The sequence below is a fragment of the Procambarus clarkii genome, chromosome 49 (genome assembly GCF_040958095.1).
Source record: "Procambarus clarkii isolate CNS0578487 chromosome 49, FALCON_Pclarkii_2.0, whole genome shotgun sequence".
Lineage (NCBI taxonomy): Eukaryota > Metazoa > Arthropoda > Malacostraca > Decapoda > Cambaridae > Procambarus > Procambarus clarkii.
In genome coordinates this window covers 19,274,421-19,294,222 of record NC_091198.1, presented here as the reverse complement: position 1 = coordinate 19,294,222, position 19,802 = coordinate 19,274,421, and the positions used below count along the sequence as shown (strand labels likewise).

The 19,802-nt window shown below is 38.8% G+C and overlaps 1 protein-coding gene across 1 annotated transcript; it reads right to left on the bottom strand.

Moving 5' to 3' along the window:
• Wsck (tyrosine-protein kinase Wsck) lies at positions 1 to 18,248 on the bottom strand. Its single transcript, XM_045750176.2, has 4 exons — positions 18,129 to 18,248; positions 14,228 to 15,658; positions 8,085 to 8,384; positions 1 to 6,073 (listed from the first exon to the last, which is right to left on the bottom strand). Exons 2-4 carry the CDS (start codon positions 15,656 to 15,658, stop codon positions 5,528 to 5,530), a joined length of 2,277 nt encoding a protein of 758 aa, XP_045606132.2. The 5' UTR covers positions 18,129 to 18,248; the 3' UTR covers positions 1 to 5,527.
• Between the last annotated feature and the right edge of the window lie 1,554 nt (positions 18,249 to 19,802).

Sequence of the window (19,802 nt, the reverse complement as noted above, 5' to 3'; positions counted from 1 at the left end):
GGCATTTAATAAATCTTTTATTCAATTTCTTTGATATAGGTAGTATATTTCACAAGGTAATTGTCTATATATATATGAAAAGCACATTCTTCTATTGTGTAGTGAATAATGTTATAAAATGATATAGCAAAGGCTATGCACATAAACTTTGCATTCCAATTGATCTCACTTTAGAGATTATGAGTAGTTTGATCTTGCTTTTTACTTAAAACTTAAAAATAAAAACCTGAATATTTGATTAATGAATGATATAAATAAAGAGGGAAATTAACAAAACATTAATTTAACAGAATGCATCTAGCGAGTGTACCACCAAAATAATTTGAAGGAAAAAGCGTAATTAAAAATCGGTTAAAAGCGAAAAATAATAACTTTCAACGGAGATCCCAGCTTTGAGCAATGCCACACTTACGTAGTGCTTTACTGGCTGGAAGCACCAAGGATAATCCCACTTCTCAACTGTCCAAGCAACGCCTCATCACTACACTATACACAAAATACTATCACCATTCTACACACACCATTCACAAAAACACATTAACTAGACATAAATTTAGAAGAGGAAATATGAAACATGGTATTAAAAAGACAATATATAATGAGATAATATTTCTATCATTTGGAACCGAGATCACAAAAAAAAAAATCATTCTTTAGGCTGCTTATAATTGAAAATAATGTAGAGAATATCTAAAATTAACATGAGCCATTTGCCCACCAATTATAATAAAATGTAATAATAATTGCACTTAAATGTTTTAACAAATGGAAACCTACAAAATTAAATATACTGTATAAAGAAACCAGAGATTCAACAAACATCACGTTTACTTATGTAGTTGCCATTACGTTTATATACATTATTACACAATGAAAGGTTGAAATTTGTATCGGAACAAATTCTTTATTGCAGGTACAGTACAGTACTTGATAAGTGGAGATACTGTGGCAAAAATATTAGAATGTATGTAAAATCAGTTATGATGCAGCAATCTCCAATTTATTCTTATGCTTAAATGTAATTATACTACTACTACACCTATAATAACCTTCATACATTAAAAGTGTGGTTACAATAGTAGCAGCAGCAGCCAAGTGTATAAAAGTTGAGATATAATTCCTCTCAGAAACTGTGAGCTCACCTTCATACACTCGAGCAGTGTGTATGCTCATATAGTGTGTATAGAACCTAACTATTATTGTAATTCTTTCAGATCTGAAGCTAGTTAAATTAGCATGAAATTCATAAGAATACCCATACTGGTTTCATACTACGCAGCTTTGTAGTTTTGTGACATATTTCTTCACACAGCCTGGTCTGAGTATAACCTGCTTCAAGATCAAAGACCCAACATTTCAGTTAAAAGTAAGAAATCTGATCAGTTTCCACAAAAAATAAAGTGCATATAGCAGTGGGGGCTCTATGAGAGCAAGAATACAGACTCTCTTGGCAGCCAGAAACACAACACCTGGAAATAGAGGCAAAGACACAGGGAAGCCACAGCCTGATGCACCGCCTGGACCCCAAAAAACACCAGGGGGCACAAAGAGAGAGCGAGCAGGAGCCAAAGGCAAAAACAAACAGCTGCCACCGCAGGGCACATGTCTACTGCAGGCCACCCAACGGCACAGGCCAATACGTGCCCACCAGGGTGGGAAGTTTGTGACTATCAACATGCAGAAAGATGGTGGCAACTGTAAATAAAAACAATCAAGTACAGAATCAGACAAGGTGACCAAACCCAACCAAAAACATTAAAAAAAAATTTAAGAGAGAAACTAGCTACCTGGACTAAACACAGACAGCTAGGCTTGCCAGGCATAAGGGAAGCATCTCGGCTGAACAACCTCCAAACTCTGACAAATACTTGACGAGGGAAGTCGGATGCAGCCACAATCAAAGATAATCATTTACACAACCCATGTGCACCCTCAGCAAAAGCTCAGAGTGCCACCACACAAGAGCAGCACAACCAGCCACAATCACACAGTTAACTACTACACTTCCCTCAATAGGCCTTGCAATGGGGAGGTGTTACCTGGAAGTGTGGTCACTCAAGAGAAATCAATATAGAGAAACCTGAATCCCTCAGAGCAGGTATGTTTGGCAATGCAAGGAAAGCACGAGCTGACTAGAAAGAAAGTGAACCCTAGCCCACAACTGGAGTGCAATACAAAGCCAGGGCACATGCAAAGTGGATAACATAACACAATTGGAAGGATAATAAAAATGAAAACAAAGCAATGGCTCCCGATATAACTAATGTTCCAGGGATAGCTAACACCGCTAGGCTGGCTGGAACCCCAGGTGACCGTGAATGCCACCTAGTGATGATCAGGCATATCAAAGAATGTTTAACCCACACCACGACATTCTTTGCCTCGTTACCTCTGGGTACCCATTTTCTTATTTTGCTGCACTTCTGCTTTCTGCTGTTTTTTTTTTTTACTTTGATGCAAATAAAAGGATTAGGGATCCATGTAACTAAAATGTTAAAATTTTAACAAATTTAACTGAAATAAGCAAAATAGTCTTGTTCATGCCTCACTGAAGTTAAGTGTCATCCAAAACAGTGTACCACACTTCTAGTTGCATGAGAAAATCAGCAGCAGCTATGACAGGGATTTTAACCCATGCTCTGGGTACTCCCAAGCAAATGCCTTAAACAATTGCACCATGTGGAAAGGCAATGCAACCTGGGATTCAGCTGAATCTTCTAGTTGCATGTAAAAATTGAGTGCTCACAACTGATCTCCAAACCACTGAGATATTGAATATTAGCCATTACATATTCATGTAAACAGCCTTTTTTTCAATTATTCAATTTATAATTAGAATACAGAAATTGGATGAATGTGAAACCTAATTGGTACTTGCAATTGTCTACCACTAAACCTACCACACAAAACACACACTCTCTCACTGTTGGTGGCATACATGTTACAATCGCTAAGACGATGTCTAAATAACTTGTTTTTTATTATTTTTCTAGAAACAGGCTGCAGAGCAAATGCAAAATTGTTGAAATTGCTAACTTCATTAAATTGTTAGTTTTCAATCAACTTTATGTTTAGCCTGAAATTTAATGGATACAAGAAATTACCACAAGCAGACCACCTGTCTAGGAAAATACCACACTACTCAACTACGAGAGACTGCTACATCCTCACTTGAGATGAGAAATATTCTACCTATTTATTTCACACCTCCCTGAGAAATACAGACGGAAAATATATCGCAAAACATCATTCAATGTACAATTACATCTTTCTCCACCTTAATTTAAAAAAGCTAGAATATTGAATACTATATGCCATAACAACGAACCATAAAGATGAAATAAAAACATAACCAAATTCAAATTTTGCTGTCAACTACCCCATGATATTTAGGTTCCTTATAAAATATTGTAAGGAATGTTTGTGCTTGGATAACAACCACCATATGCATGCTATTTTTGTTGATGCCCCACACACACACACACACACACACAACTTAGCCATGTCGACACTCAACACCTTCATCCACGGCATCAATAATTACATCATCGGAAGCATTCACTTAAAATGTGAGCTACTGATACTGTTAAAGCTTATGCGGGAATGTACATCATACCAGCCACGACCAGACATTAATTCTTCCTATTGTTAATGACATTGCTACAGCTCAAAGACACACCAGTAAAAATACATAAACCTTTTAAACATTTAATAGGTTTTAATTTATCATTAACGATAAATTTGGAAACTAAAATTCCATCACACACTAAGTATAATCGGCTTTGCTCTACTAACATGTGTACTAAATTTTAATACAAGGTAATCATATTTTGCATAAAAAGAATACAAGAAGTAGCCTTTAGCTAACCTTAATGCTATTTAGACAAAATTAGAACGTCAATAAAACCTGTTCTGCTAGTTATATACGTAAAAAAATAAGCATTCGCCTTGAATGCTACACGTATCCAGACGTACGTCTTCACAAAGCTACACTTCCACACAGCTACCTTCTCCACACTTACATGAATTATTATGTACATAATGCTCAAGCAGACCCTCTTATTATTTCTAGCTAGGTCTATAATACAATATACTGTATTGGCTTTTAATACCAAGCTGCTGCTCTTGCATCACTTTATAAGTTATCAAATTTGTGACCAGAAACATCAGTTCTATTGTCAAAATTCTCTTAAAGCTTCAATGTATTGTGAATGGCTTTCACTACTGCAGTTTCTTTATACAAATCTACATACAACTATAAATTCCATAGAATTTTTGTCTGTGTTAATCCTTACAAGTATTTCCATAAGAAACATCGACTGGATGTTATGGTAATTAACTTTATGGATAGTTTACAATGTTATTTATTTCTAACTAGTGCCACCTCTATATGGCAGTCCAGGCAAGATAAACCTCGACACTCAAAGTCACTAATTACAAGCCATGTAGCACATCAAAACGCTCGAGCCTTTCCAACGCTAGAGAAGGCCAGTTGTGTTCATGCCAGCCAAGTCGCAGCTAATGAATGGTTTTTCACATCCAGTACAATTCATTTACGTTTTAGGAATGCAAGAATTATTCTAAAGTTTCAAACACTAATATAAGATTTACTTATTTGAGGAAAAGTGGGTGTAGGGGGAGGGAGGATAGGGAGAAAGTGGGTAAGGGAAAAGGGCTAGGTGGGGAGGAGCAGAGAGGGGGGGGGGGGAAGTAAAGCTATAATTGGCTTAAAGTACCTGAATACTGGCAAGCTATTTTTGTTCCTTTACACTAAGATATCCATTTACAGTAACTCATTACACACACAAAAAAAAGCAAAGCTTAAACTGAAGTAAAAGCTTTACCTTGCTGGCTATTATCACAAGATCATCAATCAGCAATACCATAATTTTTCCCTTTTGTCCTGCTGTGTAGAAGGAAAGTATCTCACACACACTGCAGACCCTCATCAATGTCTCCTTTGCAAGCATGGTGACCAAGATCTTCCACTTACACTAAATTTAAAAGTGAAAGCTTTATATGACTATATATTTACCAAAATCAAAAATTATTGTGATTAAAAACATGTGCATATAATACCATTTTCTTGGCACAAGATTTCACCATTTGGCTAAAATATGTACGAATAGTCTACAATTATTCTAGAACATTGTAGAATATATATATGTACTGTATAAATGCTTTTATGCAGACGAGGAGTCACAATAACGTGGCTGAAATATGTTGACCAAACCACACAATAGAAAGTGAAGAGACGATGACATTTCAGTCCGTCCTGGACCATTCTCAAGTCGATTGTCGATAATGGTCCAGGACGGACCGAAACGTCGTCGTCTCTTCACTTTCCAGTGTGTGGTTTGGTCAACAATGCTTTTATTTGTCAGCTTTTGAGACGTGTCATACAATTTACTCCACAAAGCCATTCACAGAGTGAACATGCAATAAATGGAACACATTGTCAAGTGCACCTGGCAAGTCAGAGTTCAGGAACTCTGTTCAACTGGTAAATGATGTTCATATTTATGAGTTAATCCAAAAACTCAAAGTGAGGTGCATACAGTTCATACTGGAATGACGGGTACAGAGAGAACAAAAGGTGCGGCGTTATGTCGTCACAAGCCAACCTTTGCAGACTGGCTTCCAGCTCAGGGAATGAAGGCCGTTCGTCTAGGTCCTGTTGCCAGCAGTCGAGCATCATTTGATACAGTTCATCACCAACATACTGTGGCTGAGATAACCGCAATCCTCGGAGCACACGGCCAGCAACATCCTCGGTGCGTACATCTGCATATGGAGTGCCCCCAAGGGTAGTCATTTCCCACATTAAACAGCCAAAGGACCAAGTATCACTCTTTGACGTTGACAACTTGGTCCGCAAGGTTTCGGCAGCATGCCACCGTCTGTAATCTGGTACATACAAGTCATTGTGGTAATGAAGAAGACCAAAGCCAGTAACTTTTGGATGGGTGCCATCAACCAGTACCACATTCCTAGCGCACAGCTGACCATGGACCACTCCAAGTGATGCTAGGTGACTCATGCCTCTAGCCACTCCTGCCAATATATCAAAAGCCTGCAAAAACAACATGCAATTAAAATCTCACAAGGTTAATAAAGATAACAAAATGAGTAATGAAATGCTGTCTTTTCAATGGCCCCTAATTTGCTCCTTAGAGATTAGATGCTGGTGTCACAGAGCCTTCCATACATACATGGTCCCTGGACTTGTTCAACCTACTAGAAACTAATTATCAACATTACAACACCATACAACCGAGGCAAACCACTCAGAAAATACAAGCAAAAACAAACTCCTAACCTCTCTGAAAAAAACAAAGTGAAGAAACAAGACAAGCAATATAATGGGTAAACAAGGAGACAAACACTCAGGAGCCAACCCATAAGGGGGCCACAACATGGGACACTAGCAGGGTAAACAAATCAACCTAGAACAAGGTCCTAAACACCTCCACTGAAACCAGGGAAGGTATCATATATAACACCCATTCAACAATGGAACATTATAAGAAAAACCAGGGCGGACCTGGAAAAGCACTAAGAAATGAATGACGAGAGCAGAGGAACCAAGGAACCCACCAGGAAGCCAAGGAGGCTCGAGGCCAGCAGGTCACTGATGTCACAGAACCGAAAACCACATTAACAAAAAGGCACACTACCCCCATGGAGCATTGCTGGACTGTTGCCTTGGTTGGCTGGTGTAGCCAAACAGCACAAGTGGCCCAACACCCTAAACAAGGGTAATGGGGGCCACACTGGAAACCACAGGTGTACCCAGACAAACACAAGGATGCTGCTAGCAAGGGCAGCAGGTTCTGAACTGAAGGATGGTAATATAGTGACAACCAGTAGAAACAAAAATTAAACAATTTCTCCGAGACACAAACCCAGGACACCATGCAAATGATCACAGGAGGAAACTAGCCCTTGCAGAATAGCAAGAAAATGGCCAGTTGTAGTCATGATTGGAACCTCCCAATCCAGCTATAGTTGACATCAACAAATACAAACTTCCCTTACACAAAAGTACAGGACCATCCACGCAACAGATGGAAGCTCCCAATATGAGAGACAGGTGAAAGAAATGGACAAACAACATCTCATAAAATTGAGAGGGAGAAAAGCTGAAAAACTCCACCATGTGTACAGGAGTGAGCAAAGCACACTGCACCCAAGAGACACACACATGCTCCTGGTGCACAGGTCAGTGGAGCAAACTTCCAGAGGAAATCAAATGGATGAACTACAAGCCACACAAGGAAACTTAAAGCATACATCCAGCCATGTATCCCAGCATATATGAAATATACACTGAAGACATAATCTAAATAAATTTTACTTATGATTCCTCCAGTCTGATTTCTCATAAATGTTTCCCGCTACCATAAATGGTATATTTTCTCTTCGACGTGGCAATGTCCAGTCCTTCACTAACCTCCAGAAGTGTACACTAACATATTATATCCCATGATCTTAATATAACTTCCTTTCTAGTACTCGCCCCTGGAAGCCTGGCATAGTTGATGCAATCCGTAGCTACTAATTCTACAGATTCATAAAAAAATCCACACATTGTATATAAGTACAGTATTTACATTTGTGTTCACCATAGCAAACCACTAAGTTGGTATGTTGAGTCCAGACAATAACAGGTCACCACAGAGTCAGCAGACAATGCTACCACCCTCCCTCACTAAGATTACTCCTCCCTCCATTGCTAATTATCACCACAATCCTGCTATTATCAGAATCCTGGTCATTTTTATCACAGTCAGGGGTCTTCTGTAATACTATCATCACTAAATAATAGCAGTTACATATATATTTTGACAATGTTAGGCAATGCTGTGGTCACAAGCTGAATGGCAGTGCTGTTAGTTCATGCTGCGTATGCCAGCCTTGGTTGCTCACTCAGTACTGAGACTCTCAAACCTGGGAATGTTGCCCATGATTTTTTTTTTTAAATGATTAAAATTACCACAGCCAAATTCAGTATAGTACAAATACTAAGACATGCAAAAAACTGCACTACAAGTACCAAGGATTGTTGTCCCAATCCAACACACCTGTCCTTCAAGAAGTGTTGAAAATCTTCTGTTCTTCTCAGCATATACAGGATAGTGTTGTACGGCACGGCTCTCCACCAGGTGGGTTTTGAGAGTCGCTGTTTCATACTCGAAGGCCACAGAAATTATATTGAGTTCCTCCATGAGCCCCATAAGAGAGATGATGTGTGGATGTGAAGCGATACGTATGTGTGCGTCAAACTCACGCAACATCTGCATCTTGCTATTTCTGTCCAAAGTATCATCTGCTATTCGCTGGACTAATACATTCATCTGATTAGCTTTATTGACTACCACGCCCTGAAACAAATTATTCATGATAAGAAAAAATACATTGTTAATTTCTTAACATTATATACAACAATACTTTACAAAATATTGCATAGTAATTATTTTTTTAATAACACCAAATATAAATTAAAATGCATAAATCCCATGCAGCTTAAACTGGGTATTGGTAAAACCATTAAGTGCTAAGATTATAGTCATATTAAAGTTAGACATGAAATTTATAAGATATAATTTTGAAGAACACACATCACCCAATTACCAGTGTTCAATGGTAATTGGTAATCATTGCAATTATGACAATATTCGATCATAATAATGTCGCATCAAATTCTGCAGTAAAACTTGTTATGGGCACTATTTCATTAACTTGTAACTCAAGTATTATATTATGCTCATTTAGTGAATTATATAAATAATTAACCAGCTGCTGAGTAAGAACATGGGAGAGGAGCATGGGTGAGTTTGTTTTGGCTGTGAGCAGTTCACTGCAAGCTTAGCATCTTGTACAAAGAAATTGTTAACCATGAAAATTATAGTAATCCTTTGAACATAGCCTTTAATAAAGCTAATACTTAGGCAAGTACCTCAAGAAGCAGTTATAGTTTACAAGCACCAGAAGCTTTCTATTGTACTTATTATGGACAGAAAATAAGATATTCTAGAGAGCTCCCATCACTTGTCAAGCAGATTTTTATAGAATACTATGGTACTAGAAACAAAGTAAAGTGGTAACACCACAGGAAGCAAGCGGTACTTTGGGAAGTAGTACACGCAGCAGATACATGTTGTATGTACATAGCATTGGGCAGAAAATTGAGATTATAGCAAGTTAACCGCCACTTGACATGCAGCAATTACATAATACTACAGTTCTGCATTGATCATAGCTTTAGAAAAATTGTCAGCAATAACTTACTCAACTATAAAAAGCAACATGTGCTTTAAAAATACAGTACATACAAGAAAAGCAATAACAATTTAGTATAAGAAAATTGGTCAATGTCCTGCCAGTTTCAACATTCTTGGTGCTTGTCGGGTTCAGTGAAGCTGTCAGGCTGCAGGAGATTTCTACACACTAAATGATCACAGTTTCTTGCATCAGTTAGTACACATAGTGAGTGTGGTACTCACAGGCCAGGCACTGCATGTTCACTCCTTCCCAGGCAAGACGGCAGTATCTTCTTTCGTGTTCTTGCAGGATTACCTGCATTCACTATTTAACCTTGTGGCCAGTATGGTGTGTTGTGGTGCTGTTGCTGACTGGAGTTGTAAGGTTGACATAAAGCTATGGTTTGGTTATTGTATTTAATGACATTCATACTGATTCAAGTTCAAATACATTTATTGAGACAATAAGATACATCTCAAAAGGATAGAGTAGCATAGGCAATTTCTACCCTCTCATTCATACTGATACCAGAATAGCAGCGTACCAAGGCTGATGACATCCTGTGCTTCCCCCTCTTTGTTTACATACAGCTGGTGTACGTAATATTTACATACAGTAGCATACAAAGGAATAGCACCATTTGCTCTGAAAATAGCATTCACATCTGGAGTTTTTGTTACAAGCTTATTGCCATTTGTATAGTGAGCAGGCTATTAGTTTATGGTGTCCCAACTGCATTATTCTTTGTGGCAGTAGTACGCAGTAGTCTGGTGCTTGTTTCACCAGTATATCTCTTCGTCATCTTTGGTTTTGGTCAGGGTCATCCTGTCCCTTTTGTTTTGGTCGTTTCTCGACTGCCATCTCATGCCTATTACTGTCACCACCTATCATTTGGCATTGACAGTGCAAATGTTGTTTGCGTTTGGCATCTCGTGTACTCCCGAGCCGTCCTGGTCTCTTAACCAGGTTTTGGTCTATCTCCTAGCATAACTTTGCTCTTTCCTCTTCAGCTCATGGTATCTTTCTTAAGGCTCCATTTTTGTTGGCTCTCACCTCTAACTGTAGGATTGGAGAGCTTTGGGATCTTCTCTGGATGTGGGGGTTTTGCTCTTTTGGGCCTGGTGGGCAATATGACCGAACTAGAATTCGAACTCCAGGATTTTGTTGTTCTGATAGGGTTCTGGTGGCCCAGTATCTAGTCAATGTTCCTGGTCCCAGTCAGTACACTGTTACTTTGGACTGTCTCCCAGCATGGATCCTCCTCATCCCCATCCTCCTCTTCAATCTCATCCTCATCATCCTTCTTCCTAGTGCCTGCTATCTCTCTTCCTTAGTAGTCTCATTTTCATTCCCTGTGGTTAGCTTCAGGAAAACACTGAAGAGCTTCCATAGAAACCAAGTCTTGAATGTAATCAAACGCATCTTTTTGGTGGAGCCCAGTTGCCTCTCTAATTTCCTCAATTCCCTTCCAAGTTTGTCGGTTTATCCGCAAGTTGTTCACGAACTCTAGAACTGACCAAGAGAACCAGCTGCAGGTGGGGGCCAGGGGGCCTGCTGGTGGTCAGCTGTACTAACAAGTGTCAGGCTAGTTTGAGTGAATCGCTTGTTTCACATGAATAGTTTGTAGAGTTGTTTAGCAGTTTTTAAGCACCATTTTCTGTCCTATCCAGTTATCTATGAAGTTTCGCCAACTTTCTGGATGCTTTTCTGGTGGAGTGGCAATGTGTCTCTCGCTCCCTGCGCCTCTTTAAGGGAGGGCCAGATTCTGGTTCTGGTCCCCAGGAAGCAAAACAGAACTTCTAGCATGGAGCAATCTTAGCAAGGCAGCTACATTGAGCCAATAGAGCAGTACCAGGAGGAAGCATTTCATTACATTCAATACTGGATTTTTAAAGCAACATTCCCAGCTCTTAGGGGGGTAACAAGTGGCCAGTAATGGTATTCTGGGCCTAATATATAGTATTAGGCCTGTTTATATACATACTACATCACATTTGTAGATCAACTAAACAAAATTGTGTATTATATAAACGTCTAGGGTGTTGTGAAAATGTCTACGATAGTGCAATAACAAGATACTAACCATATCCAGCAAGGGTCTCGATCCTGATGTCGCCGGATAATAAAAATGTTATTTACTTGAATTACTGTTGATGATAAAATTAAATCTCAGTTCTTTTAGTTTTTTGCAGCCCTTTACTGCGTTTTGTTGCTTTAACATAGAATAAATAGGAATAAAATCGAGAGCTTCTATTTTCTCAAGCACAGTAGTTCTGTATAACAATCACCGAAGACGGTAAAAATATCTTGTCCTGTAGCCAAAAGAGCACTGCATCATCCAGTAATAATAATAATATACAAGGCTGAAGTAAACACTAAAATAATTGAGAGATCATCTAAAAAAGTTAATAATCGACCCAGAATCACTGGATATCACCTAACAAAGATATATAAATCAAGACAAAAATATTATTTAATGCCTGTAAATCACCCGAGTTGAGCATATATACTGTAACTTTAATCTACCATATTACACAATAGTACATACAAGAACACAAAAATATGTAATAGGTGCAAAGTAACTAGGTTATTTTCTATATAACAATACAGTGTACAGTATAGCATTAGCAAAATTGAGTACATATACTATTAGGGTCAGGTTGAACATCAATGGACAGATAAGAAGCTGAAAGGGTTGATATTAATGAGTGCACCAGCATAAGGTCTTTTATCCATGGGTAAGCAATGTTCAAAATATAACTAATCATGAGCTTGGAAAAAACATATGAAAGAAGCACGGTTTAACTTGCAGCATACATAATGAGATATGGTAAAGGCAATGATGAACCACTGGAAGATGGTAAAAGTATCATAGTAATTATAAATGAAATGGCAATACCCATATAAAAAAAAAAGTAAAGCTATTTAACAGGAAAGGATCTGGAAACGGTGAAACAATGGCAGAGATGTTAAAATGGTAGTGACATTCGGATAGTTACAAATGTGCAATAGACATATACCAGTAGTTACAGATGCTCAATAGACATACCAGTAGTTAGAGATTCTCAAATTACCGTATGCGAAAGATTGTTCTTGAAATGGGAAAATTTGTTAACTTGTCAAGGGCTAAGTTGGTAAAAATAAGCTCACTCTAACAATAAACTAGTTGTAAATAAATTAGGCAAACAACAATGCTGTTATAAACAAGTGTAAAAAGAACAATATTTTCAATGCTATTGTTACACCTGTAAAAGTAATTTTATGACAGGAAGTCATATATGATATTTGTGAACTTGCAAAATGCACATACTACTGGAAGATCTTAACATCACTGGCTCAGAATGAACTGTTGGTATGTTTTGATCATAGCTGATCAGGAGAGGCATCCTCAAGCCAGCGACTATGACGTGAAGAATGTGCTATAATGAGTACATGGCGATTAATCATTACAGTGTGCTGTAGTGTATTGGGTGGCCGAGTGTAAATGGGTACCTGGGAGTTAATAAACTGTTGTCGGTTGCATCTGTAGGAAGGTCATTCATTAGCCACATGGACCTCAAACCTAACCTGCTTTCTATCCCTAACTATGGGAACCATTACTGTACAAGGGTTGGGCATGGAGGGGAACACCAGTCATGTACAGCATTACACTACCTTAAAACTTACAATCTGACCACACGCCTCATAATCAATGGTTAATAATAAGTACAGTACTGTACACTGAATAAGTAAAAATTGCAAAAATGTTGATGCAATCCTTGAAACTGGATTCAGAGATAATGATCTGATATAGACAGCTCTTACAGTTACTGCAATTATGAAAAATTTGCCTATTAAAATTATTGGGGCTATGACGATGACAATTTACAGTGTACAGGTATATGTTATGGGTTCTAGGACACGTATTCCACACATATACAGTACCAAATACCTTTATTCTTTCATCTAATGCAAAACTTCCCAGGGTTTTGTTTACATCCAAGATGATTGTAATTATCCCTTGGTCATCAAGGCAGTTGTCTACATATTTTGAAGGCTGGTGGAGTTTCAAGATTTAACAACTCATTCCAATTATTTTTTAAATGGCTTCAAAATCTACGCCCAGAGTACAGCATGACCCAACAACAACTGGGGATGGGGGTCTTCCTACCACAAGCATACATAGACCTTGAGTGCCAAACCAATACACGAAGGCATTCTCCAGATATCACAGATGCTGCAAATTTATAGACTAAACCAAAATTATTAAATGAAGATTGTTTAAGGAATCCCTTGGAGAATACCTAATTAATCAGCCAACATGGGTACAATGAAGGTAAGTAGCAATATGAATACAGCACTGTATAATATTTTGAACCAGAACTGTGTAAAAGCAGTACAGTAATATGAAGAATAGGACAAGAAAATAGATGACAAATTCAGGCCATTAAAACTATCCAAGATATATTTGGCACTTGAAAACAGGAAGGTTTAGGCAAGAATGAAATACATATGCAATTTCTAAATACACAAATGTGGGGTGGGATTGGAAAATGCACTATGAAAAATACTGAATTAACAGCCAGGTAGAATGTATGCAAGATAAAAAGGGACTAGTGTTTGAAGAGCAAACACCTTCTTCGATGAAGAGATGGAGAAATACATCGAGTAAGGAATTTAAGAACAAATCCACAAGGGCCGTGACGAGGATTCAAACCTGCGTCCGGGAGCATCCCAGACGCTGCCTTAATCGATCAAGCTATTCAGTCGTGCAGCATCTGGGATGCTCCCGGACGCAGGTTCGAATCCTCATCATGGCCCTTGTGGATTTGTTCATTTGATGCATCGTGCTATTGTGATTTCTGTGTGTAAGGAATTTAAGAGCATATAAGGATTATAGAGCAGGCAGCAATACATCACTTGAGGGGGAGGATAGCTTAGGATCTTCCCTGCTTGAGATATAGAAAGAAATATGGACAGTTACCTTTCTTACGTCCCCAAATTTTCCGGTTCCTATGTCTCCAACAATGTTAAGCCCTTGGTGAGGAATGATCCAGACTCTCTCCTTCAGCTGCCGGTAATGATCTGTTGGAGGTGTTTCCTCATCCACGTAGTGTGCCCCTACTGCATACCCATTTTCTATGTCCTGATTTGGATGATCGGCATGAATGGCTAGTTCTTGATTTTCTAAGGATCGACGATTTTTCTTGACCAATACTCTCAAAGCGACATATAAAACAATGGATGCAATCAAAAGAAAGCCAAAGAGGCCTATGGCAATGGACAAGCCTAAGATTAGCTTCCGATTATTGGCTAAGTGGATACCGACCTGGGGATTATCATCCCTTTTCACAAATTCATCCAGTATAGTACTCTCATGCTGTTCATGATTTGAGGGTGAATAAGCTGCCTTTGTTTCATTTATTGTACTTAAAACCCCAAGTAATATGTGATAATCTACACCTTCGCTTAATGGAGCATTGTAGTAATTCCCATATTGTTTTTTATCACCAACTGTGAATGTAGTCATAAAATTATCTGAAGGAAACTGAGCTGCAATGTAAAATGGAAGACCTTTTTCAGAAGCATTATGAAAATCTTCAAGTAGCTGTGGCTGGAGCTCAACACTAACAGTTTCATCTATAACCACGACCTGATATGCTGTAATGGGTCCGTTAGTTGGAGGGACAGATTGGAGCTGCACAGTCATGGTGGTGGAGGTCCGACTTATAAGTTGGGGGGATGCAGGAGTTTCCGGCTTTCCAACTTTGGTCCACATTTCCCTGGACTGGGGATATCCAAGACCAGCAGATGAAGCGGCCCTTATTTCCACCTTGTATTTTGTACCAGGTTGTACGCCATGAAGCCAGGCAGTGTAGGTGTGGGCAGAGAACACCCACTTCATGGGTCTAGGTGGGTCTCTTTCACTGTAAGTAAAATCTGGTATTGCACTTACATGGTATTCAAGAATTTCTGACAATCCTCCAGCAGGAGGTTCCCAGTTAATATGCAGACTGGATGGTTCGCTGTCTACCTGTGTAAGATTCATTGGGGCACCAAGGATGCCTTGACCAGTTTCAAATACACTCATTACTCCATCACCACCACAAGTCTGTGTGGAGTTTGATAAGCACTGAACATTACACAGATCAGATGGGTTACCACTGAACACATCTCCACACAAACACTCATTTCCATTCAATAGCCCAGCATATCTCATTAACTTGGCTCTACATTCTTCAACACAGGCAGTTACACTCATTCCACTTGATGTGTTGGGCGAGTGGTACAGCAAAGGTCTTTCTGCATCCTCAGTGAAGCATCCCAGAGGTACAATCTCCTCTGCTGGTGATATTACACAGCAACAACAGGCAAGCATTGCTGCTAAAAGCCAATCTCTTCTACTCCTCCCCATCTGTAAAGATAACAATGAGCAATCAGTTCAAAGTAAATACTGTAATACTATTTATCTTTAAATAAAAATTCTATAAAAGTGTTAAATATAATGAATATAATAAAATGCCTCTTTCTGGTGGGTCTTTGATGCTACCTAGCTATTTGGATAGCATCACTCAGATCAATTCACACCCTTGCCAGTCTTTATAATACCCACCAGTGACCAGAGGCTAAAACCTGGCCTCCTCTATAGAGGTACAAGGAACAGGGGATAACCAAGAAACCAAGAAAAAGTGACCAGAAAGGTGGGCAAGCCAAAACTGTCAATCAGTAAAGTACAGCACATAAATCATAGAAAATATGACCGCCTATGGTCATGAAGCAGTCTCTTTGGTGCAGTGGTAAGACACTCGCCTCTCACTTTGCAAGTGATTTGGCTTGGGTTCGTATCCTGGCCGGGGAGGATTGACTAAGCGCCAATCCTTAACTGTAGCCTCTGTTCACCCAGCAGTGAATGGGTACCTGAATGGCTGAAGTGAATGGTTGTTAAAAAATTTGGTGGGACGTATTCCAGAGAAAATTAAGATTAAGGACCTGCGCAAAATGTTATGCATGATAGTGGCATACAAGAATGTAAGAATTCTTTCTTACATTCTTACAATAAAAAAAATCTTGACCTCTTGATAATATATCGTCTTGTAAATGACCATAAAATACTCCACCTAAATACTTTTTTGTGTAAAGAGGAAATCACTTACCTTTACAACTAACCTTTGTTATCTAGAAAGCAAAACGGGAAACAAATTAACCAAATTTCTTTGCATAACCAAGAACAGTACATTGATGTAAACTGCTTGCTCGTATATGGCAGTTAAAAAAAAATTCTGTAATTACAGAATCCAATGTGGGGCTAAAATACCTACTTAGAGCATCACTATTTTTGTAAACATTTTATTTCACTTCAAAAATGAGCATACCAAAGATAACATTTTGAGACTGGTTCCTACCATCGGCTCACAACCAATTGGACCCAAAGTCATTTCCCGTGCAAGACGAGAAGTTGGGGCACATTGCTTTATGCCCGATGCTGCAGTAGATAGGTACCCCAGAGTTAGGTACCTATTAAAAAGGTTTACAAAAAGAATGAGGATTTAACCCAATTAAATGTCATGTCACAACTGACAGTTTATTAACCTTAGTCTGCAGTCATTGTCAATTGTTGATTCATGGGGTAATGTAGATACTGTCATATGACAATTCAAACAATTACTGTACTATTATTATATGGGCTTTATATGTAAGGTACAAATATTGATATAATAGCTCTCTGTGAATGTAAATAAAGAAAAAACAAATGATAAAACAATCAGTGAAACACCCCAGGATAAGACAGGAAAGCATAGTCTTTTTTATTTTGTTTGTATATTTATATATACAAGAGTTGTTACATTCTTGTACAGTTACCAGCACGCATAACGTTTCGGGCAAGTCCCTAACTCTTAATTTTGTGTTTTTCCCGAAAACAACCCGCCAAATCATTTAACAACCAAGTAGTCGAGCACCAGGCGATAACAGGTGCCAGATGCAGCCGCCTCCCAGTGAAGTAATAAATATTCACTTATTTTCGTGTTTTTCTTACATTATGCATAAAATTAATAATTCTATAATGAAAAATTATTTTTTGGAATTTTATATTTTGTGTTTTATAGTTTGCTATATTTTTGTGTATTATATTTAATTTTATATTTTTGTGTTTTATATTTAATTTTATATTTTGTGCATAGGCGAATATGAGCATTTCTCCATAGTCGCTGGCTTAGGGTTAAAAATATGCAATTTTCATTAGGTTTGTTTAAAATGAGTAGCGATGACAGTACGACAGTTCTTGGGGCCTATTGTGAAGGATTAGATTTCCTGCTCCCACATCAATCTAACAAGGGAGCCAAGAAAGCTCCCTGGAACACAAGTCAGCATCATACAATCTTGAGACGGTTGATTAGATTTGATTTCGGGACTTAGCACCCCGGTCCTTGACCAGGCCACCTTTTTGTTACACACCCCCAGGAAGCAGCCCGTAGAAGCTGTCTAACTCCCAGGTACCTAGTTACTGCTAGGTGAACAGAAACATCAGGATGAAGGAAACTCTGCCCATTTGTTTCCGCCTCCTGCGGGGATTGAACCCGGAACCTTAAGACTGCGAGTCCCGAGCGCTGTCCAATCAGTCGTCAGGCCCCCCGTAACAGCTCATCTTTGAATGAAAGTACAGTTGAAATTACAGGACGACCAATGTCCGGCAGCTATCCTATGGTATGGGTCGTGAGGAGGTCGTCACCAGACTATTCACTGGATGAATCACCTGTTAGCACCCCGCGAGGAACGACCCACTGCCGTCCCACACCACCACTCTCCTTAATACCCCTCTCTTGCATCAATACATTGATGCTTAACCACTCTGGTCAGCCACAAGGTATCTAGCAGTGCGGGCGTACCTTTATATGGTCAGAAAGTGGCCTCAAACCGCACCCATTGCTGTGGAGAAGGTGCCCGCGTCTCACGACCCACCACACCTGGCCTCACACAAACAACAACCACTACCAACCCTTCCCAACTCTCACCCTCAAACATAATGAGTCAAAATCAAATCAAAATCAAAATCAAAATCAAAATGTTTATTCAGGTAAAAGTACATAGATATAAGATGAGTTACAAACATAATGTTGGATTTATAGATAGAGCTAGTACATACAATGCCTAAAATCACTAATACGCACAGCGTTTTGGGCAATAGTCCACCTCACTTAATATTGTTTTTTGTATATATTTGAGTCAATAGAGCCTTTCATTTTAATTTCTATGAGTAGGTGGTAGGATTTGATGAGATTGAATTTAAATTGAAATAAGTTTATTGGGGGGTATAAATACACACAAAGGGATGAGGTAGCTCAAGCTATTCTCACCCCGTTCAGTACGTGTTCATATATGTATACATATATAGACACACATCACAAACAATAAACATATTACCGAACGTTGTGAGTGATAAAAATATATATTTCTTCCTTTACGTGCGGTATGTTACTTGGTGGGTGTGCGGGAGGGTTGGTACCTTGAACGGCGGGAAGGTTTGAACTAGGCTTTTTTTTAAGTAATAATAATAATAATAACTTATTTGCAAGGAGGTACAATGAGTTGGTGAGATTATATAAAATTGGTATTTTTACTTTCAAGCAAAGCCACTAACACGCATAGCGTTTCGGGCAGATCCTTAATCTAACATATCAGGTAAGATGAAAGGGAACATTGTAGCAAGGTTTTTATATCAACAAATAACTACAACATAAGTTGACAGTGGTGATTACACTGGTAAGGATATATGTCTTAAGTACTAATATTGGGGAAGTGGGTAGTACAAGATACAGTGTGAGTTTGAAGCACAAGGTAGGAAACTATGAGGATGAAATTAGGTACTTTTTGGTTTTACTTTTGAACAGGGAATGGGGTGGAATTTTGTTTAATTCATCTTGGAGTGAGTTCCAAAGACCTTTTATTTGCATGGAGTGTTTGTACAGTCCATTCTATGGGACAGGAAGCCTCTACCTAGGCTTATACATGCCCTAGACCGACTTCTGACCTCCACGGTACAACTATACAACACCTGCCTAACTCCATATTTGTTCATTTACTGCTAGATGAACAACGGCACCAGATGAAAGGAAATGTACACAAGTATTGTACAAATGAAACAAATGAGCACAGTTTCTTTCACCCTGATGCACCTGTTCGATGGTACCTACGATGGTAGGAGGAATTGATTTCCTTACACTAGCTCTTGCCTGTCTTTACCTAGACGTAGTCCTTGAAGATCAAGAGTTGGTATATGGTGTTACAAAGCGTCACTGTAATTCAGGTTAAGCTTGTTACAGAGCGTCGCTGTAATTCAGGTTAGGCTTGTGTTACAGAGCGTCACTGTAATTCAGGTTAGGCTTGTGTTACAGAGCGTCACTGTAATTCAGGTTAGGCTTGTGTTACAGAGCGTCGCTGTAATTCAGGTTAGGCTTGTGTTACAGAGCGTCGCTGTAATTCAGGTTAGGCTTGTGTTACAGAGCGTCACTGTAATTCAGGTTAGGCTTGTGTTACATAGCACTGTAATTCAGGTTAGGCTT